This window comes from Tachysurus vachellii, chromosome 6 (assembly GCF_030014155.1).
Source record: "Tachysurus vachellii isolate PV-2020 chromosome 6, HZAU_Pvac_v1, whole genome shotgun sequence".
Lineage (NCBI taxonomy): Eukaryota > Metazoa > Chordata > Actinopteri > Siluriformes > Bagridae > Tachysurus > Tachysurus vachellii.
In genome coordinates this window covers 19,275,564-19,300,778 of record NC_083465.1, presented here as the reverse complement: position 1 = coordinate 19,300,778, position 25,215 = coordinate 19,275,564, and the positions used below count along the sequence as shown (strand labels likewise).

The window sequence follows — 25,215 nt, the reverse complement described above, 5'->3', positions numbered from 1 at the left end:
CTGTGTGTTTATCATTGAATAACCACAGCGAGAAAGCATGTAATGCTAATTAGTTTTTTGCAAAGGAATAGAAGAAATATGCATCACATGAGCATTTAAGCAGCATATGCATTTCCTTTCCATTCATTCTTGTATAGCTGACTTCCAATTAGAGTGAAGATATTTTATATTATATACCAAGCCCTGGGCCAAGATGCCTGTTAGGGTCAGTGAGGAATGATCAGAATATGCTGTCTTTTGACAGACTGTATTATTATATAAAGCTATGCAGAATAACTTCTTTGCAACAGAGGAATAAAGAGAAGCAGATGCAGTACTCGAAAATCAATCATAGACAGAAGCCATCAATTAAACCAGTAGCTGGAGAGAAACCTAGGGCGTGACTGAATGCAAGCAGAGAAGCAGTCAAGTCTGGTATGTGTTCGAAATCTGATGCACAATACCTGCTAATTCGATTAAGTGCTTGCCGTGAGTAGTGCCTGTGGTTAGGGGTTGATGTAAATGCATAGCCAGTTGAGTAAACATTGCACAGGCATTAGAATAAGGTGATTGGATAAGAGTGGAGAGTGAAAGGCCCACGGCAGAACATATAGTCCCCTGCCAAGTCCATTATGGGTATTGAAGACATCCTACAATCAAACAGCACTGGGTTCCGGTGCCAGAGGAATAAGATGGTGGTAGTCAGGGTGCATTTCATCCCTAAAATGGTTCCACCTTTGGGCCACCACAGCATAGGTAATATAAAATGAGACATTAGATATTAAAACAGAGGATGAAGAGTTCACTTATTTCTCACATAAACAAATACATCTCTTTAAATAAACAGGATATAAAATCTGTTGCAAACAACAGATAATTCACATTAAGAATGTAAATGAAGACAAAGACCTTAACTGAATTGAAGAGAAAGTGTATTTTACAAACTTAGTAACTGAAAGGTCAGAAATGTGAGCTACTAGTTTAATTTACTAGTTTAGTAGTTTAAAGCTACAGAAATAAGCTACTAGTTTTGTTTCTGTTTTGGGGGAAATATAACCAACTGAATTTGATAAAAAATACTGCAGACAAAAATATTACAAACTACCTTAATGGTGTTGGCTATGTTGTTTGTATTTATTAAAATAACAATATATACAAACAAATACAAGAAAAAAATAGTAAGAGGTAGAATTCACACAATATGTTGACTATAAACATTCTACATTCTAATTTAATGAACAAAAATGTATGGTTTTGGAAGTTAAAATTTCGGTTTCTGATTGCAGAACCAGATCTGAATGATTGGAGCTTTAAAAAATAGATATAAAATAAAAGATAAAGAAACAAAGACAAAAGGAACTCGATCTCTATCAGGTTAAACAATCAGGTTGCCATCAATCGCAAATATTAGGTAAGAAAGTCCAATATATCTTCAAAGACAATCAGCTCTCGTTGTGTGTATTCTCAGTAAATGTATGTAAGGTCACTACCTCTAGATATAATTAGAGTCTGTCTGTCAAAAAAACCCATCATCATTGTTTCTGTTACCTACTAAGAAATGAGAAATGGTTGGGATTTACAATAACGATTTATCTGTGCTATTAACCACACGTACGTGACATATCTGCACCCGGTTGTGCTTGGCCTCATGGGAGAGCTCTCCTCTCTCGCCTCTGAATTACAAGCAACCGATGAGAGAGGAATGAGAGAAAACCAGTGAGGAAACACTCTTGTCCTCAGTTCACAATGTTGGGATTAGGGGCTGATGGCTCCCTGAAGATCCCCCTCCTTCTACATGAGGCACCTGTGCAGGTTTGTCTGTGTGCGTTGTGCGAGTGTGTGTCTGTGGCAATATATATACACTTTAGCAGTGAAAAGGTCAGGCCGGCAGAATGAGACGGGCAAACACGACCGTGTGAGACCCGGAGACTACGGATGAATCACATGAGACCTGGTGCATGGCAGTGAATGAGTAACCCAAACCCCATTATTCCCCTCTTTCCCGGCACAGCCTCAGATTCATGCTGCTGCATGCTGCCAGTTCATTAGCAGGAAATATCATTCTTATCCTGACGGGCCCCTGGAGGCCCCCAGAGGACCCACAACCCGTGTTTAATTCCACATCATCTGCTCCACCGAGGGCCTTAATATGGGCCTGTGTGATCAATACTATATCACTGTAAATTAAAATGACAATTTAAAAGTAATTAAGCTGCTCAATGCTCGATTCGAATGTCATTATTTGCTCAAGAAGGAAAGCTGAGGCTGCCGCATATGCTCCTGTGTGTGTGTGTTGTGTGTGTGTGTGTGTGTGGCTTACTCAAATATATTAAGTGGTGCTACGTTATCTGTCGCTGTGTCTGCTAGAAACGATATGACGAAGGTCTTAACAATAGCAGATGAAGTCTCCACCTATGACATACCGGGGACCTCAGGAGGATAAACCAATCACAGCAATCTGATTTAGAGCTCCAAACCCAATTAGAGCAGTACCGGATAGGAAGTGACACAGAGAGAAGACAAAAAATAGCCATAGTTGAAAGAGAAAGCGGTTTTCCTACTAACTGAAAGAAGTGAACACAGCCAATAACAACTGCCATTATGTAATAAATAACAGTCTATATTCATTTAGGTATTTATAATTGATCTTCCTCCGAATGCATATCAGGGTCATTTAAAAAACTGGTACAGGTTTTAGGATGATAAAATCTACAATCTGTGGTTCTTTAAAGAACTATTATGGGATTACTCCTTAGACACTTCAAGTTTTTCCTTTACTCTTATTCAAAATATTAAACTGGTTCTTTGCATGACTGCTGTTACTAAAACACAATAAGAGCAAAATTAAAAACGGAAAGAAGGAATCAACAAGGCCTGATCTCATGAAATAAATATGCAATTATAATAATAAAACTGAAATGTTTCATCACAGGTTCTTCCAGAAAAATCCACAAAGCAATTACACACTGCATACACAGCCAGCACACTTATCTGCTAGATCCACGCTCTGAAGTGCACTAATGGCATTACATCTGCTCCACAAAGCTCTTTTTTCTCTCTCAAATGACCCAGAAGATCCTGTAAAAGGTTTCGTGCCATGTTAAAGTGCAACACTTAACAAGGTTTAAGGACTTATCCTTAGGGTACTCTGTATTTACAGCCTTAATAAGCCTTGAGAAGGCAGAGAGCTACAAAAAAAGAAAAAAGAAAAGTATATGGAATTAACATGAACTAGATCCAGAGCAATATCCTTCACCTTTACGTGTCAACATTAGAATTGCAAATTCACACAAAGAATCACACTTCACACTGGTGTCAGAGTGAAAACAGTCACAGCTTCTTTTAACACTTCTTTAAAGCCTAGTTTAAGGACAGTCACTGTTTGTGACTCACTCAATACCTCAGGCTAGCATTTAATGGCTAATGATCCATATGCATACAACCGGGTGTTAATCGAAAAGGTGACTGAGAAAAATTCGAAAGCATGATTGTAATGCTGAACAAGCTTCAGACCCATCACTTCTGACTAAGACAAAACGTCCGATTGTTTTGGTTCTCCGCACAGCTCTTCTTGATCAGAGAACTGCTGTCTGCACTTGAGCGATCTTCATCAAGTAATATAATGCATTGGCTTAATGAATTATTAAATGGCAGTCAATAATGAATAAATAAGAAAAACAAAGGCAAGCTTTGGGTATTTAATTTGCAGAGGTGGCAAAGAGCATTGCTAATGAGCTAAGCTTATAGCTGTCACTGTGTTTAGCTTTAGCCCTTGTGGGTTTTTTTTCTGCATGCTCTTCTATACGCAGAGTCGATCCATCACAGGAGCTGTTGACTTGAGTTTCTGCAGTCAAACGTATTAATTATCAGCTTGTTCTCAGCCCCAGGGGTGATGAGAGAGGACTCTTAATCAATGCTCATTGTCACAGCTACTTTTTATGTGGTTAATTGGAAACTGGTGGCTGTGGAGGAATTAAAACTTTTTCAAAAGTGTTTTAAAAAAAGATAAAAAAAAAAACTACTCCAACTTGCTGTTTTTAATTGAGTTAAGTAATCCACTGCCACAGGTTAACTACATGGTTTTAGTGCCTAATATTTGGCAAACCCTTTAAATGACATCCAGGTATTAAGGTTAATGATTTCATTAGAAGAAATGAAAATATTCTAAACAAAAGTACGTAGTTAAAGGTCACCATGACGAACATTTAACCCAGTTAATAGGTAATGCAACACTTTTTGCATGCTGAAAGGGCATAAAAATATACATGCATATACATTCACTGATGTTTATATATATAAACATCCACGAATATGTCTAATAAAATGAACAAGGCCATGCCCCCAAGCAATCTGCCAGCTCAAGGGTAAGCAAAGTCAGTTCAATATAATTAAAGCCAGCCTTTTAGAGGACATCACAATTTTAAAGGCATCCATGTATACAGGAAATGCACACCTTTATAATTCTTTGTTCATGCAGCTCAGCCAAGGACATTGGTTGCATTTTTTAAAGGCATTTAATTTTTTGCTACAGAGTGAGTGGTCGTGTATAGATGGCATACATTAAATCACAACGTTTCAATCAATATATGAAACCGACAAAAGGACAGGATGTGCAGAGCAGGTTTTACTTGATCACTCACTTGACCATCTCCTATTTTCTGATTAGGACTGACTTTATTGAGATCAACAAATGACCCACTCATAATTTAATATTTCCTACTCTCTTATAAAGTTATAGTTGATGAAAATGGTTCTCTTATGTAGTAGGTTTAAGTTAATCAAACTAGCTGGTTACTTGAGTTAATCAGATTAGATTTGAGTAGATTTGAGCAGACTCAGTAGATTTGAGTAGACTCTGTTGATTTGAGTTATTCAAATTCATTATAGTGTTTGAAAACATGTTTAAAGATTTCATCAGATTGGCTCTGATTCACTTTGTCAGATCCTTGTTGGGATTGTAGGCAATCAGACTTGCTGCTCTATAATATAGACTTGATGTAACTAGGCTTGGGATCAGACATTCTGACGTGACGTAACGTGACATACAGCTAAGTTTGGAGACCCATCTTCGGAATTCGTTCTCCGCATTTAACCCATCCAAAGTGCACACACACAGCAGTGAACACACACACACCGTGAACGCACACCCGGAGCAGTGGGCAGCCATTTATCCTGCAGTGCCCGGGGAGCAGTTGGGGGGGGTGAGGGGTGGTTCGGTGCCTTGCTCAAGGGCACCTCAATAGTGGTATTGCTGGCCCGAGACTCAAACCCACAACCTTAGGGTTAGGAGTCAAACTCTCTAACCATTAGGCCACGACTTCCCCACGAATTCTCTGCTGTTTGGGCAGATTTTAATCAGATAGGTTCAGATAGGATTGAGATTCATCTGTAAGGCAAGCTGCATTTAACCAGACAAACACTGAATTATACTTGATAAACTGCACCTTGACCTGATCAGAATTCTATTTTAAAGAATGAATAATGAATGAATAATCAGCCCTGCTCTAGTTAGGTTTCAGTGACTCAGTATTGTGGTGTTTAATAATGTCCTATTGAAACATGTTCATAATTTAGTATAATGGCTCTTTGATTTACAGCTTTGACAAGATCAGAAGAGACCCCTGTTGTGAGGAAAAGATCTCTTTTATACATAAGCCTTGGGTTGATAGGCCAACTCAAGATAGAAGATAGGATTTGAATCATGCATGAGTTAGAAGACTTGTCTTGATCAACTTGCACACAGTAAGCAGGTCTAAACTGATTACTACTGCCTGTTGTAGGGGTTTCAGCTGATCAGAACGTAGTGGCAGCTAAGTAAAGAAATGGAGATGAGCTGGCCTGTGAGATCTACACTAGACTTGTGAGCAGCTCTAATCTCGAGCCTCCTTCTCAACACTACTGACAGCTGCTGAGAGATAAGCACTGTGCACGAGCAAGCTTTCCAGATCATGAGCACCTGGAGTGTCTATTCGCATTTTTTTAGAAGAACGGTCACGTGATCTGGTCATGCTCCCAAAAAGCATAATCTCTTCCATAGAGACAGAGAAAAACAGAATGAATTCAGGCTCTAATGGGGTAACAGCACTGGCAAAGGGATCAAAATTCTCACAAATGGATCTAGCTTGTGCATGTGAGTGTATGAAGCTCTGTGTATGTGTGTATGTATATGATTGTGTGTGTGTGTGTGTGTGTGTGTTTTAGAAAGGTCCCATTGGGAGGCAGCCTCTTCTTTTCTCTAGAGAGCATGAGTGTGAGAGGCTATAATAGCAGGGAGATTATGGAAATTAAACCAGAGAGATTAGCTAATGGGAATATAATAGGCCTGGGAAGCCTGAGTCAACCGTACTAGCCTCAGCATGCAAATGAAGATGGGCTGGAATCAATACGCTTTGGAAATATGAAGAGATGGATCAGAGTAAAAGACTGGGATTTGTATCATATTGCTGCATAGCAGCTCATATTTACAACATGTTTCTGCATTTTTGCATTGCATACAGCTTTCTGATAGATATTTATGACAACAGGGGATAAATCATTCACTATTTGGTCTAATTTGGCCTTCACCATGAAAAACTCCCTGGGTTCAGGTAGTGCTTGATGAGAAAATTCTGTGTTGATACATTCAAGCAAACTTAGTTGGAATTCAAATCTGCACTACAATGCAAAAGACTGGAAACGCTTGTCATCCATCAACAACACATGAGTTCCATAAAACACAACAGGTAATAAGATTGGAAAACATTTCAAATCCGATCCGGTACTCAGCCGGGTTTTCTGTTCAACATCAGTCCTGATACTGACACACAGTAAGGGAGATCAGTATATTCCTAACCTGAATATCGTGTCTAATACGATACGATTCACATATTTCTTTCAAACATCTGCCAATCTGTGCTGCTTACACAACACTAAATCCCATCTTTTTCAAATAGTCTATTAAAACTAGCTTAAAAACAAAAGTACAAATGCTTGAGAATATTTAAGGTAAGCCAGTTAAAGATATTTTAAATATAACTATAAAGCACCTACCTAAGTTTAGTCAAAGTATTTCCCTCATATACTTTCCACAGATATTCTCTTGAATTGTGCACTTATGTTTGCCTGAATTTCCTGTGCACAACCTTCCCTCTTTCCCTCTTATTCTCATTCTAGCAAGTGCAGCAGGCCCATCCATCAGTAGCCGGGCACAGGACACCTCCTGCCTGCTCACAAATGCATGAAGCCTGCAATAAAATTAACCTTGTGGCAATTGTTTTCGCACAAGTTTGATGGTCCAGTGGCAGCTCATCTGTTAGTGAAAGGATATAAAAAAAAAGTCAAGCACAGATGTGCGAAAAACGATGAGCACAGGGCCATGTCGCAGCCGAGCTAGCATAGGATTATTGAGTCGAGACCCAATCAATCAGCATGCGAGAAGACAAAGAACAAGGCATACATCTGAATGATTATTCAGGCGTGTAACACAAAGGCTAACAACGCCACCGCTGGAGAACTGAGGCGTCTTAATTGGCCATTTGTTCTCATGAAAACTCTTACTTAGGAAAGCCAGAGCTACATATCAAAGTCACAATAACAAGGCAGATAAGGTGAAATAGTAAATGCGATTATGGCTGTCCAACATGGGGGAAAAAATATCAGCAAGCTGCTAGATGTATTAGATATTATATACTGTAGATTAGTTAGTGCTGGAGTTTCATGAGAATATCTCAATAAACATATGACCAATATTATTGACACACCAATTTTGTCCAATCTGAGAACAAAGAGGATTAGTATATTTTGTCAATAACATAACATAATCAACTTGTTTTTATTGACAAAATAAGACGTTTAAATTGACAAAATAAGACGTTTTTAATGCAGAATATAAATACGATTAGTCAGATTAGTATGAAACCAAACTCAGTTAAACATAACAAAATCAGTGGAAACTACATTTAACAGGCAAATTCACAAGCTTTAGCATTCAGTTGGACTAATATCGTTGATTGGGTTCGAGAACAAAAACTGTGACCATTTAATAAAACATTATATTTAATGTCTAGAAAAATGCTCAGCATGGAAAAGTGAGAAAAATAAGCATTTGGTAAACCAATAAACTTGTATACTGTGAGTGACAAAGGAGCCAGTGAGTGTTAGGACATTAATCCTCAGGTTCAGTGTTATATAAGGAATAAACCATAGAGTATACTTTTGTGGCCTGGTACACCACGAACTGTGTATTTTTCTATAACAACACTGTAATTGAATTAAACAGTAAACGAGTAAATTATAACATTATAGATAGAAGTCACTTTTTATCTGTTAAACATGTCTTGATAAATGTCTGCAAAAAAAGTTACTTTCTATTATCACATATTTTATAGCAGCTAGATACATTTCCAAGCCAGTCTGTCTTTTGTTCTATTTCAGTAAATTAAAAAAACAACAACACTTAAAGAAAAAAGTTAGTTCCTGTAATCACTTGCATTGTAGCAGCTGTAAACATGTGTTAACCCATCTGTCTCTTTATCTTTCCTCTTACTTTTAGTAAAAATGCAGTGTCACATAACCAAAGAAATAAAAAAAAAAATAAATAAGAAAAAAGCCCTCTATTGCTAATAATTCCTGTTAGAAAAATTAAAGCTAATACTTTATCACTGACTTTACAAACACTGACACTGGATACTCCTTCCATAAATGTTAAATAAACCTCTCCTTGAAAAAGCTTCCTAATCAGTAAAATCAGCAACGAGACGTCATACTCGTCTCTATGTAATCTGTTAATGCAGAAACAATGACAATATCTTATTTAAAAAAAAAAAAGATTATTAATAAAACAACAGAAAGAACAGTGCAGAAAATGAATCAAATTCTACTGACCAATCAGAACTGTGAACTAACCAGCTGTATAAATCATCATACTTCATATGAATTTATGTGACATCAGAAAACAACAAAAAAGAAATGTAATGACTAATCAGTTTGTGATGCAGGTAGAAAGTTTATTTGGAGCTACTGTATGTGACCCAAAAAGGACATCATGTTATACATTTCCACTTCCAAATGTATAATGTATATGTATAATTACAGTGGAACATATAATGAGCTTTCAGGCAACAGTCACTGTAAATGTTTAACGTGTGTTTGTGCTGAGAGACTTGGAGCTACACAAGACACATCCTCATATTTAACCACACTCTGATCATATTTACACACCCCGCTGCTGCAGCCTGACCTACTGTCATCAGATAGAGATAGAGAGATGCCCCAAGTATGTGTGTGTGTGTGTGTGTATGCTGGGAGTGTTGTTCAAGACATAGAAAAATGGGGGAGGGCTGAAAAAAAAATCCTTCAGTGGGTGTTTATTTGCTCTCAACACCTACTAAGCGATCAATATTTTTAATTTGGGACCGAGTTATTATTTTTCACATCACTGGGCTGGGGAGCAGAGTAAAGTGGCTCATATTTTAGCGTTAAAAAGATCGATATGACAGGCTCACCTTCACTGGGCTGCATGCTCTCTCTCTTTCTAGCTCTTTCTCTCTCTCTCTCTCTCTCTCTCTCTCACACACACACACACACACACACACACACATGAAGGGCCACACACCATAATGTACGCAGAGCAGCAACCCCTACACATGATCCAATCACATCATTATCTGTGTCTGGCCAACACCTAAACACACACACACACACACAAAATTCTGATTTACTCCTCACCCTATATTATGGTGCCCCCACTAAACTAATCCAACCATACACACACCACTTTATCAGCCTGGTTTTATGAGGCCCCTGTGTGTGTATCAGAGGGGGGACAACAGAGAGGGAAAACACACACACAAGTGGATGTTTTGGGCTCATTGCTGTGATAGTGCCGAGGAGAGCGTGAACTCAGATTAAGGCTTGCTATAATAAAGGCATTCGTTTTCTGCCCCTCTGTACAATCTATTAATTGTGTGTAAATTTCAGCCCAAATTTTATCCAGTGAGCCCCAGCCTGCCTTATCCCCTTAATAATTCACTTCTGATGGCAGACTCATCGATTGGTGCTCAACATATGTCCAGGGAGAGTGTGTGTGTGTGTGAGTCGGGGTCCGGCTGAGTGGATGTGTGTGCTATGTATTTGCACTTCTGAAAGCTTGACTGATGGCCTGGGAGAGTTATGGTGCTACAATATTGCTCCACTGACATCTCCTCCATTCAAATAGCCTCGGCGTGCTCTGTACTTTGCACCCTATGAAAGCCTCTGGAATTAGATTGCCATATTTTAACCTGGTTATGCATGCACCACTGTTTTGACAAGAAGAGAAAATCGTTTGTACATGGCTAGCGGCATTAACCTGTGCAGTCGTTATACAGTTTCCCCGTCACCTCACTACAACAATCTCAACCCACTTCTGCACAGCTGAAGATAGAGAAGATAAAGAACAAGCTCTATGCATGTGTGGAATTCAAATAAAAACACTGACAAGCCATCCTAGCTCCACCTCCTCTGTTAAATTTTCTTAAAAAGTAAAACTAAGATCCTCGAGGTGCTGCTATTTTCAGAGCCAGGACAGAACCCTGAACTTAAAAAGTTAGCAATATGAAGTGTTGTGTATCAAAAGCATACCATTTGATTTCAGGGTCATAATGAATCCCAGAAACAATACTGTACTGTAGGTAGGAGATGGAAACACACCCATCAGTCCATCGCACAGTACCACACACACACACACGCTTACATTCAGGGGTAATTTAGAATAAACTCTCCACCTTCCAGCATGTTTCTAGTAGTGGCCAGCTCATTATATATCATTACAAACTGCACCTTTAAAGCATTTATGAGCAATTTATAGACAATTGGAACTTCAAGCAAGCCAGAACTGACTCTGGGCTCAGTGCTACAGTATAAAAATATTTAGAAAAAAAGGCATGAGAAAATAAGCTAATGAAGATGCATTAGAAGATCAACTAATCTCAGTGGAAGAGTTTGTACTGTTGTAGGATGCCAACAGGTCCATTAACTTGGATCGTTATGAGAAGGAATTATTTTCAGAAAAATGGATTATGTTGTTAGTCTTCGATCGAATTGCTCCAAAAAATAAGATTATCTATAGTGTAAATATCGTTCTAATTCAACACACATTAAAATATGAAATTCTCTCAGCTACTTTTTTTTTCAGTAGATCAAACTGGTGCTTTTGCTGTTACAGAAAAATGGACCATTGATGCTTACAATCCCTAATGTTGTCCCTGGTACAATGATGTACCAGGTCTTCCTGGCAACACCGTCATATTGTCGCAGCTCTGTGTGAGGACAGCAGTCTGTTAGCAGTCTTCAGCTAGCTGCTCAGGACACTTTGACAGACTGCTGGCCTCCAGCCATTACTGAGATAAAGTTTCCTGCCCTGACTGAGTGTCTTTCACGCTCTTCCTGATAGCATCTGCTGCTGCACCACAAATGTATCAGCAGCCCAAACACAGCTTACCCGAGGGAGCTAACAGAATTGGGTTCACTCTGAACAGAGCACACGCCACCAAAGACACGTGCTGATGTCCTATTTAATGAAAGACTCTACTGATTTGCACTATAAAATCTGCAGCTATGAAATAATCAGGTTTTCCTGTGTTGTCCATTAGATGAGAATATCAGTCTGGATTCCAGACAAATCTGCACGATGCAAAATGCTACAAGAGTATTTAAATATCAACATCTACTGCAAATCTGTCTAATTCACAGCTCTGTCTAATCTCGTTCCCTGAGGAAATGTCAAATTCTGTGTCAAATCAGCAAAGACATTAGGACAGATAACACTGTCATGTGTAGCTGATCCATGTCACTGTTCCAGACCCACAATTCCTGTCACATGATAATGTCTCATTCTCGCTCCGATTTAGCTGGCTCTTATCTGCTTTGTGAAATGAAGATGGACAGGTTTCCAATTAAAATGTCGGTAGAGACAAAGACCTTCAAGAGCTATGACTTGCTTTATGGCTGGCTTAAACACATGCAATAGGTCATGTAGCGATAGAGAGACATACACAGACACATACGGTGGTAATAAGAGGCAGACATTAGTGCACATCATTACCCATGGAGCCCTGGGGCTTAGGGGCAGAGGTGCATGATAAATATTAATAGAGTGGAACAGGGTTGACGGGGAGCAACGTGATCTGCTCGCCTTTTCCTAATTGACATTTTACCTGCTGTATACCTTAACTAGGCTGTAAAACAGCGGCCCCTGTCACTCAGCCCTCACTCTCCTCTCACTGACATGAAAACACAAACCAGAACAAGAGATGAACAGATTCTGTTTAAATAGCTAGCATAAAAAATATTAACAAATTGAATTTACATTAAAAATCAATGAACTCTGAAGTCCGGTAATCTTCCACAATCTTCCAAAATTTTTAAAAATTAATTAACAACATTATTGATATTTATTTGCCATTCTGTAATGACAAATTATCCCATGTGTTTATATAACAACCCAAGACCCCCACCCCAAACCCCGACCAACACACACACACACACACATATACACACACACACAAACACTTTTGTTTTCTTCCTAAAATCAGACTAATGTTCCTGCTCCTCTATGTACAGTGGGGTCCTAAAGTCTGAGCCACAGTCAAAGTCTGGGATTTTCTTTTTTATTTAAATTGGAAATATACAGAAAGACTTATATATATAATATCCTTGAATTTGCAATATTTTAAGATTCCTCGAGATTTAAGTAAGGACATCTGAGTTAAATGTTAAGTGCTTTGTACAAAATGTCAGATTTTCCTCATCACTAATCTCTACTGCTGAAATGTGTTCAGACGACACTCTAAAACGGATCGTAAGGTTTTGCAAAAACTTGTGGACTCCATGCAGCTCGAGTCGCGCGTTCAATAAAGCTACAGGGAGAAACTCGTGTAGATGTTTTAAAGATTCTACTTTCACTCAAGTTGTCAGTAATAGAAGAAGCCTTTGTCACATATATATTACAGCACACTGAAATTATTTCTTCATATATCCCAACTTTTAGGAGTTGAGGTCAGAGCACAGAGTCAGACATGATACAGCATCCCTGGAGCAGAGAGGGTTAAGGGCCCTACTCAAGGGCCCAACAGTGGCCGTTTGGCAGTGCTGAGGTTTCAAACCTGATCCTCCAATCTTTTACATTTACATTTCTGGCATTTAGCAGACACCCTTATCCAGAGTGACACATTTTTTTTAATTTCAATTAATACAACTGAGCAATTGAGGGTTAAGGCCTTGCTCAAGTGCCCAACAGTGTCAGCTTGGCAGTGCTGTTGAACCCTGATCAACAACACAGAGCCTTAATCACTAGAGCCACCACTGCCCTAATATGCCTTCATGTAAATTGCAATTAAAAATACTGTACTACGTTAGAAATGTAGAATTGTTTCATTCTATATAAAGGCAGTTGCCCACCAACTGTCCCACCAAACTACACACTCAGATGTGAAGCTCATTTTCCTTGTCATGTTTCATGAGGTTGAAGTGAAGAGTTGACTCTTTAAGTCTTTGGGTTTGACTCATACCTCATACTGAATTGACTCCCAGCATCTTTCAATCGACATACGGGACATTCAAATATTTATTTCTGCATGTTAAGACAATTCTATTATTCTCTATTACACCACAGCATCGCTCTAAAGACAGGTTGCAGCCGAATTTCAGACCAAATCATGGGTTTGTTTTAATCAAATTATAAAAAGAAAATCTGTCAAAGTTAAACACATTCTATAATTTTTTGTTTCTAAAATTTTTGTTATTACTCTTTGATTTAACATATTGGCCTTGTAGAATTGTTTTTTGTTTTTTTTTTTTAAGTTAAAACACACAATCATTGTATTAATGTGAATAAATAAACTAACATTAATGCCATTTATATATACAATTAAAAAAGCGTGCTATCCATTGACAGATTCGTCTCCTGCATTTTTTTCTATATTTCTATAAATATGTATTTATAAAACTGTCAGAAAGCAACAAGTTGTTTCCAACCTGCATATTTATATAAATTCATAAAAATGCCATGCATTTTTTAATGATAATAAATGTCTACAGATTTTATTAAAATATGATTATTCGACAAACATTCAATAGATTATTTGAAATGTTCTAAATGATGTTCGACAAAGCAACAAATTTATTTCACAGAATTTGATTCTGATTAGACAAAAGGTATTAAATATTTTTCTATAACAGTAAGACAAACCCCACCTTCATATTAACATGCTCTTTCTAATACTTCAGCATTTGTATACAGTACTGCTTAAATTCTGTAATCTAAGCCTAACAATAAAAAAAAGCAAAGATTTCTTTATGTTTTCTGATATTTCTGCATTATTTATGACATTTATATTAAGTCTCCAGTTTCAGCTCTTAATAAAGCTGCACATTTAAGTGTTCAGGACAGAGGAGCTTGGCATGTGCTGCTTTAGAAAAATGTTCCATCTAATATGTCTTTTTTTAGTTCTCCTCATACACCGTTATTAGATATAAAGAGGGTTTAAGCAGGTAAAATAAATGAAAATCATACACAGTGATTTACTTTGATATCTTCTCCTGGGTTTGGGGTTTGTGGGCTTTATCTGGATCAGTGAAAAGTGAAAAAGAGTAGAACACTGTGCCTTTAGGCGACACACCTCCCGCACCTACAGTACCTCTGCTCTCATTATCTGAAAATTGACAGCTTGACCAGACAACACACAATTACCCTAGAGTGAAAAATCGAAAGAGGGAAAAACAAACAGCACATTGTCATGGCTAAATGGCACATGCTTTGTATGACTAGACTATTGAGGGATTTATTGACTGTGTGATACACTGGAAACTTTCTCATTGTTGACCTGGTTTATTGTACTCGTACTGCGACATATTGTGAATACATCATACTGGTGAACCATGGATTTGTTGTGACACGGTTAAAACTTCATTTAATTACAAGAATGACTTGCACATTGCTGCCTCTGATAATACAGTACTGTGAATGTCAATGGTGTGTTAATTAATAATCTATATACTGTTCAGACCTAATAATGACTTTACTAAAAAAACTATGTAATAAAGCTTCCTCTGAGAATCTGGTAATAATTACACCAGCTTAAATAGTAAAAGAAATATTTAATTTCACTAAAATAACGGTTATCATGCCTAAGCCTCCATGCGATTTAACGGATCTTTGGTTACAATAAGCCAGAAAATAAAAAGCAGTAATGATTGGTAGCGGTTTGCCGCCATCTTGTGGACAAACCGTGCAAGTGCATTTATTCTTTCCAAGTCAAATTATAGAACTGGTCAAAAAAATACAAACGCTACAAATAGTTACAATACTACTGCTGTTCATCTTAAAGAATAAACAAATTAATCTGAGAGAGAGAATGTACACAGAAAACAGCTATACTGACTTTTGGGAAAAGACTTACACAATATCACAGAGTCTTGCAAACTCAAAAACACACTCAGTCACTTATTCAGAAAGCATCCATGTCTACAACACCTCCCATATTAAACTGTCTACATGCTGTTTTTTTTTTGCACATGCTGTCTTGTACATTCACTCAATTGCTGTTTTGCAAACCACATTTCAATAGCTCATCCACCTGCTGCTATTACACAAGTGTATATATGTTTACCAGAACCCTCTTTGTTCAGATTCCTATATTTATGCACAGTGTACTGTATAATATACAGAATACACACTGGCTGGTGTTATTTTTGTGTAGTTGTTCCTGTAGTGTTTTGTATCGTCTGTCTGCACTCGGTTGCACACGATGCCCTTTATTTAGTAAAGACAACTTACTTTAAATCCTTAGCTCTGTGATGTGTTATGTAGCTCTGTATTGTTTTATGGAGCACCAGGGTCCTGGAGAAATGTTTTATTTATCTATGTACTTTGTCAGCTATGTATGGTTGAACTGACAATAAAAAGGTCTTGACTTGACTCTTAAAAATAAAGGACTAACTAAGAACCTACAGTGAATGTATGAAGTATTTACAGAATAAATGTCTGGTAATATAGGAATAAAATGTGATAGCTTTAATCACAATAACAACAACAACAACAACAAACTAATCTTACTGTGAAATGCTCTGGAGACTTGTAGTTCTCATCGAGGTAGACACGGGCTCTGTTGTAGTCCTTCATGGCATCACTGGACAGTAACTCTCTAACCAAAGGGAAAAAATTGACTCCCAATGAATGCACATAACACAATGAATTAAATGAACACTGATATAATGTTTGGGTGTTTTTCTCGACTTCACGAGTTTCCCTGTGATTATATGACCAGCAGAGGGCGCCAGTAAACTCCCTACAACAGTGATTACTCCAGGACTGGGAATACCCCTCTGAATAAACCTCTATCAGAGCAACAGAACATAGCAAAGAGTAAAGAGATTTACATCATTCTGGAGATTTTAGATCTAAAAAAAAACAAAAAAAACTTAACCCTGACATTAATTATATAATCATGTCATTCCCCTTTATTAAATTCTCATATTCATGACACATGATGGAAAATGAACATTGATTTACTTCATTGTCTTTTGATGATGTCTGGAAATTTGCTAAACAAGGGAATTTTCCTTTACTGACACTGAAATGCATTTTCTAAACTTTTGGGCTAAATATTTCTTGCATTGTGTGATGCAGAGAAAATGTTTTTTTAAATGACGTATAAATAGCCCAATTTAAAGCAAGCAATCGTTTTTATGTCTGAATCTCAAATAAACAGTGTTTTATTGGGCAGATTATCATGTTCTGTAATTTGGCCTTAAAGTGTTAGAGGCACTAAAATAAATCTGGTAATCAAATCAACAAATAAGCCTACATTTAATGTTAACTAAATATACATAAATAATACTATATATATATAAACATGCAATAAATATGCAATAAATAAACAATATAAATATGAAAGTGTAAAAGGGTACTAACATTCACCTTCTGGGGTTTACCATATACATATATATATATATATATATATATATATATATATATATATATATATATATATATATATATATATATATATATATAAAAGAGGCTGTCATCTATGTGCATATTAAGGATTTTAGGATTTTGCACAGCCCATTTATCTTTTTAGTTTACTAATGAAAATAGTAACATCCTTACTAAGGCAAAGCCTTTGATCACCATAGATAGATAGAGAAGTTCCTAAATAGAGAAGTTCTGAGCAAATCTTCCTTCAGAAAGAGACGTAACACACTTACTTGACGAAGCTGTCCACGTGTGCCATGGACTCCTCATAATTTTTCCCACCCACTTCTTGACAGTGTAAGGCCACAAAGTGTGGCTTGTGTGAGTGCACCGTCTATAAAACAAAAAAAGACAAATTGAGGAAACAAACCAAAAAATGGCACAGTTATGGCTCTGTCATCTCATCTGATTTGGGTTAGATTTTTATAGCAGGCATCAGCAGGGCACATTAAAATGACCACCAGGTCGAATTTATTTGATTGTAGTTGCATTTGCTTTATTGTCCTTATCAGACCCAGGTGTGTTCATCCTAAAATGTGCAGAAAGTTTTAATTTCTTCCTGAAGAGAGGGAAAAGAAGAAAATAAAAGAAATCTGATGTGACTTTTCAAATCAAGCCACAATTAATACAAAATTGTAACTTTTAACTAATAATCCATCTGGATGCTTTAAGAACCAAGTATTCCAAGTTTTCTTGGATCCATGACTTGTATTTTTGAGCATATGTGAACACAACAAACTCGATTTGTGGCCTGGAAAAAAAAGAATGCTCTCTGCCCACCTTTTCATCTGTAGTTTAGTTTATAGATAAAGTACTTGAAGGTTGTTGGACATGAATGACTCCAGTTTCCTGTCACTCAAGACAAAAACAACTCAAATGTGGGGTCATGAGGTCCAGCAGTTTTAGGTAGCAACACTAGACATTATTCTGTAGGGCTTAAATTTGTGAGGCAGCAGCAATAATAGCAGTGTGTCAGTGACAGTGTATAAGACTATTAGTATACAGTGTTATATACAGTACACACACCAGGCACTTTATTAGGAACGTCTGAACACAAAGTCACACAACTAGCTATCTAATCAGCCAGTCAGACGGCAGCTGTAATGTTCACCTCAACCATAGAAACAAAAAATGTAAACGCTGTGATTTTGACTGACATGATGTTGTTGCTTTTATTTATTTATTTATTTATTTATTTATTTATTTATTATTTTAAGTATTAATCTGTACAGACACTTTGGTTTCAGTCTTATGTGATATGTATATGTACATTCATTCTTCTTTGTTATATTTGTGAGTGTATTGTGCACTTAAAGTCTTGTGCTGCATGTGTTAAGTTCTGGATATTTCTGATGTGTTGTGGCTGTTATGATATCAAGTTCTCTTCTCATCTCTTCTCTTCTTGTTTTATCTCTTCTCATCTCTGCTTCTTGTCACTTCTTGTCTTGTCTCTTGTCATCTTGTCTCATCTCTTCTTGTCTCATCTCCTCTTCTCGTCTTATCTCTTCTCTTATTTCATCTATTCTCTTCTTTTCTCATCGCTTCTTGTCTCATTTTTTCACTTCTCATCTCATCTCTTGTCTCATCTCTTCTCTTGTCTCGTCGCTTCTCTTCTTGTCTCATCTCTTCTCGGCTTTTCTTTTATTTCATTTAAATCATTAAATTGACAATGCAAACACTTATAAACACTGGAAAGAAGGGCAAAGTTTTGACACAAATTTTTAATATTATTAAAGATTCAGTACAAATGGAACACCTAATTTATGCATTATGTATCATTACATTGTTTATCATTATAACAATAAAATATTGTCATATTACTCAGCTGTGCTTGAGAAATGACAGAATGGATATTTTATATTGTTTCATTCTTCAGGAGAATGTTAAAGCCACAGATCTGACAGTTAACATGTCTAACATGAATAAAGAAGAAGGTTTTGTTTACAGATCAGCTCTGTGTAAGTGTATATGGATGAGACGAGCAGAGGCTCTGTGTGTCTCTGTGTGTCTGACTCTTATGGGTTTAGGATTGTTTACACCACTGTGTGGAGTTCATTCTCTAGAAAGGAAACAATACATCAGCAGATGTATGGAAAATATCATCACGCCTAATGTGTGTATGCCACTGTGTGTGTTTGTACTCCTGAGGCCCCAGGCACTTAGCACTCTCTTTACAATAAACATCACACGCCATCCATCATCTAACACACTTACAGACTCATACACGCACAAACACACTTACAGACTCATACACGCACAAACACACATACAGACTCATACATGCACAAACACACTTACAGACTCATACACGCACAAACACACATACAGACTCATACACGCACAAACACACAGACTCATACACGCACAAACACACAGACTCATACACGCACAAACACACAGACTCATACACGCACAAACACACAGACTCATACACGCACAAACACACTTACAGACTCATACACGCACAAACACACAGACTCATACATGCACAAACACACTTACAGACTCATACATGCACAAACACACAGACTCATACACGCACAAACACACATACAGACTCATACACGCACAAACACACATACAGACTCATACACGCACAAACACACATACAGACTCATACACGCACAAACACACATACAGACTCATACACGCACAAACACACATACAGACTCATACACGCACAAACACACAGACTCATACACGCACAAACACACAGACTCATACACGCACAAACACACAGACTCATACACGCACAAACACACAGACTCATACACGCACAAACACACAGACTCATACACGCACAAACACACTTACAGACTCATACACGCACAAACACACTTACAGTACAGACTCATACACGCACAAACACACAGACTCATACACGCACAAACACACAGACTCATACACGCACAAACACACTTACAGACTCATACACGCACAAACACACAGACTCATACACGCACAAACACACAGACTCATACATGCACAAACACACAGACTCATACACGCACAAACACACAGACTCATACACGCACAAACACACAGACTCATACACGCACAAACACGCTTACAGACTCATACACGCACAAACACACAGACTCATACACGCACAAACACACTTACAGACTCATACACGCACAAACACACTTACAGACTCATACACGCACAAACACACTTACAGACTCATACACGCACAAACACACTTACAGACTCATACACGCACAAACACACAGACTCATACACGCACAAACACACTTACAGACTCATACACGCACAAACACACAGACTCATACACGCACAAACACACTTACAGATTCATACACGCACAAACACACTTACAGACTCATACACGCACAAACACACTTACAGACTCATACACGCACAAACAGACTTACAGACTCATACACGCACAAACAGACTTACAGACTCATACACGCACAAACACACTTACAGACTCATACACGCACAAACACACTTACAGACTCATACACGCACAAACACACTTACAGACTCATACACGCACAAACAGACTTACAGACTCATACACGCACAAACACACTTACAGTACAGACTCATACACGCACAAACACACTCACAGACTCATACACGCACAAACACACTCATGCAAGCAAAACAAACTCACACACTCACAGACACTCACACACATGCACACGTGGAGTAAGAGACAGGTAAAAGAGAGAAAGAGTAGTAAAAATAAAAAAAGAGACAGAGCAACTCCGCTATAAACATCAGCATTTTGAGTGAGAGAACAGACGTCTGACTGGCTGCACATTACACTGTTGTTGCTTGTGACTCCAACAGCCTCCTCGTGACTTGTAACAGAAAATCCATAGTGGAATGAATTACAGCACACACACACACACACACACACACACACACACACTCGGGGTCAGAGTGCTGGATGCTGTGCAGCTTGTGTGTGTGAGCGTCACTCAGGATTTGTGATTGTTATGGGAGCCTGAAATCCGGGACACACGCAGGCTTTTAGGTCGCCTCACACCCGTAGCCTGCATAATTCCAACTAACAGGCAAATCAAATAAAGGTAATGTAGAGCAATAACACTATGGATTTTCCATCAGGCTGCAGTGTGCCACTTAGTGCAATGACCTGCACTAGACCCAGACTGCATTACATCTGCACAGCTTTCAGCTCACACTATGAAGGTCAACACTTTTCACTCCCCTTACACTGTGTGGTGCCATAGAGAGTTGTTCGTCAGACTGTTTATTAACTCCTGCAGATAATCTGATCACATCCCACAATGTGTGAAAGTCTCTCCGGAGTCTCTGCTGAATGGTTTCAATGTGAAAATAAAGCATTTCATGTATATATAATAAGCTGAGGACTATGACAGCTGAGATTGGGAGAAACAGGAGTTAAAATAATGGCCTGGCATTCTGGGGTAATCTTACACATTCATAAGGTAAATAAAAACTTAAGCAAATAATTGTCATAAGCACTCAACAACTTAAACAAAGCTATACAATGATAATGTGACATGATGCACACAATACTGGCATGGGCTTAAAAGTAGACAATATTTTGATACTCGAAGACATCATATAACAGAAAATCAGAAAAATTGTCCTGTTGCTTTTTTAATTGAGATTAATAATACTTAACATAATGCAAACACTGAAAAAAAAAAACAACAGCAAAATGAATTTTATGGCATTATGGAGCAATCATACTTTTCCCCCACTGTGTACATGCATCATGTACATGCTCACAATCCAAACCACAAAACAGTTAAAGGTGGGAAAAAATCACTAAAGGTCAAGTCTCACATGGCCAGACTTGGTCTCTAAAAAGAAAAACATCTGGAGTGAATTGAAAAACAATCTCTAAAAACGATCTCTAGGACCACAAGCTTCCCAAAATGCTGTTTTGTAGTCTGTGCACTTATGATGTTTAATCTGGACGTGTCTGATTACCGTGAGCAAGTTGGCTAAAAAAAATGGACCAGCTTGGAAATTTAAAACTGTTGCTCACTGAATTCCATATTAGATGTGTCTGCATCACATTTGGCCGTATAAGACCAACAACAAACTAACAACATAAGAAATGACTTTTCACTTCTGGGGTGTATCTGTACTTTCTGATGCTTCACAGAAATTAATGAGGATCATTAAGGAGAGATGAGGATAGTTTCCCTCTTTAATCTGGTTCTTGTCTATTTTTCATCATCATCACCGCCGTGTTTTAACATTGCCTCTGGCTTGCTAAAGATAAAGATAAATTTAAATATATAACTTTTCTATATTTCTGTAAAGCTGCTTTGCAACAGTGTCTTGTTAAAGGCTCAATACAAATAAACTTGCTTTAAACTGAACTGAATTGAACTGATGAGCTGAATGTAAGGAAGGCACACTCTCTCTGATTCCCAATGCATTCCCATACAACTGACTGTAGATACACAATTCATCTCTGTGGAGTGAAATATAAAATTATGCAGTGACGCATCATAAATGCCGTCAGTCGGGTTTTCTGTTTGCACTTGGAAAAGTACTTGCAAGAGTGTGTCTTCTAGGAGATCACGGATACAGGACAGTATGAATGTTTGCTGAAGAGGATAGGTTTCTTCCTTTGCCTTGATAATATTAATACTAGTATCTCTGTGTACTTTTACTAATTACTGCTTACATTGAGGACTAGACACATCATCTGTTAGACTGGCAAACAGTCAAATACGTATGACATACAGAATATTCAAACCACAAATTTCCCACTGGATTAGCAACCAAATCTCAAGGGACATCACATGCAAAAATCCCACCAAAGGTAAATAACATCATTGCATAAAATTACTCGAGTATAAATACTGTGCACAGTATAAATAAAATACACTACACAGTACAAATACTGGACACAATACAAATAAAATACACTACAAGGCCAAAAGCATGTGGACACCTGAACATTATGTTCATGTATGTGACTTACATTTTATACAATGAGCAATTGAGGGTTAATGGCCTTGCTCATGGTCCCAGCAGTGGCAGTTTGGTGGATTGTTAACATCTTAACCACTATGATGGTAGACCAACAGCTTAACCAATGATGTCTGTCACTGGTGTAGTAGAACTTATTTGTCCTCCACAGAGCTCTGACCTCAACCCCACTGAACACCTCTGGGATAAACTGGAACGCTGACTGCACCCCAGCCCCCATCACCTGACACCAGTGTCTGATCTCATTAATCCTCTGGCTGAATAAACACTAATCTCCACAGACACACACCAACATCAAGTGGAAAGCTTCCCAGATGAGTGGAGATTATTATAACAGCAGAGAGGAACTACATCTGGACTTTAATATTCAAAAAGCAGATGTAAGTGTTATGGTCAAAAGTCCATAAACATCTGGTATAGCTTATAGTCTAGCTGCTACTGCATAGCATGAAGCAGGGTATCAAAACAGAGATATCAACTACATTAATCACAAAGCAGTGTTCATTCATTCACTATTATCAAAGTAACCACTTTCTACTGGTCCAGGTTTTAGTGGATCCCAGGAACACTAGGTGTGAGGAAGGATGGAACACTAGTCAAACACAAAGCACCTGATACACACACATTCACACTTCAAAGCTAGAAGGAACCCCAGAGAACCTGAATAAATGTGTAGAACATGCAAAGATCTGCACACAATAACACAAGCTTGGGATTATACTGGGGACCCTGGAGCTGGGAGGTGGCAATGATACCTGCGGCATCAGTATATCAAAAACGGTATTTAAATGAATACTTTTGGATTGTTTGTGTTTGTTTTTCTATTAAAAGTGAAAAAAAAAAAAAAAATATCAAAGAAACCTTTACCTTTTGTTATCTGTGCATAATAAAAAAATACATACTAAAGAAAAAAGTGGACAAAAAACTAGATCACTACAATAATATGCTCAATCACATCAGTAACATGTTCATTCACTCCTGCTAAATGATATACAGTGCCTTGCAAAAGTATTCAGACCCCTGACCAATTCTCTCATATTATTAAATTATAAATTGTATGCTGAAATTTCATTCTGATGGATATTTTATTTGAAAACACTGAAACTCACAATCACTTACTGGATGGGGATATTGTGTTTTTATAGGAAAAATAAAAATCGTAAGTATCTTGTTTACGTAAGTATTCAACCCCTACATATTAATATTTGGTCAAGCTACATTTTGTTGCAATTATTGCTTTAAATCTGTTTAAATACATATGTACCAGCTTTGCACACAGTGATAAAGGGATTTTGACCCATTCTTCTTGGCAGATTTTCTACAGGTTTTTTTTTTTAGATTGGTTGGGTTACACTTGTGTGCAATTTTCAAATAGTGCCACAGAAATATTGCCACAGATTCTCAATTGGGTTAAGATCAAGACTTTTAATGGGCCACTGTACTACATTTGGATATTATTTTAGATATCCAAACATTTGGATATTATTTTGTATCCTTTCCCTAATCTCTCACTCACTCATTTTCTACCGCTTATCCGAACTACCTCGGGTCACGGGGAGCCTGTGCCTATCTCAGGCGTCATCGGGCATCAAGGCAGGATACACCCTGGACGGAGTGCCAACCCATCGCAGGGCACACACACACTCTCATTCACTCACACAATCACACACTACGGACAATTTTCCAGAGATGCCAATCAACCTACCATGCATGTCTTTGGACCGGGGGAGGAAACCGGAGTACCCAGAGGAAACCCCCGAGGCACGGGGAGAACATGCAAACTCCACACACACAAGGCGGAGGCTGGAAACGAACCCCCAACCCTGGAGGTGTGAGGCGAACGTGCTAACCACTAAGCCACCATGCCCCCCCTTTCCCTAATCTATACATTTTTATTATTTTCTCTCTAACATCTGTGGAATGCTCTTTGGTCTTCATTTTCCTTTACGTTAACATCCAGACCAGTGATCCTTCAACAGTGGGTTATTTATCCAAAAATTGTGATTGCATGTTTAACTATTCACAGGAGGATGCCAAGTGTAAACTAATTGTGCTCTCGTTAAGGCAATTTCTTTCATCCGTGTAACCTGGCAGCTTCCATAGCACATGGGTTGAATACTTACACAAGCAGTTTCCAATAACTGATTTTCAGTTTCATTTATTTAAAGAAAAATACCAATCAGAATAAAATTTCAGCGTACTTTTGCAAGGCATGGTATACATTCCTAAAGTAATGAGTTTAAACCCCACCTCCAGCTCACTGAAAATCA

The 25,215-nt window shown here is 37.9% G+C and overlaps 1 protein-coding gene across 2 annotated transcripts in view; it reads right to left on the bottom strand.

Moving 5' to 3' along the window:
* Window positions 1–25,215, bottom strand: part of LOC132847458 (inositol polyphosphate-5-phosphatase A) — a 150,381-nt gene that overhangs the window by 78,378 nt on the left and 46,788 nt on the right. For both annotated transcript variants that reach the window (XM_060872755.1, XM_060872754.1), the window contains exons 3-4: window positions 17,206–17,306; window positions 16,052–16,139 (exon numbers count right to left, since the gene is read on the bottom strand). In XM_060872755.1, coding sequence (XP_060728738.1) covers window positions 16,052–16,139; window positions 17,206–17,306 — 189 coding nt within the window. The remainder of the gene's footprint in view (window positions 1–16,051; window positions 16,140–17,205; window positions 17,307–25,215) is intronic.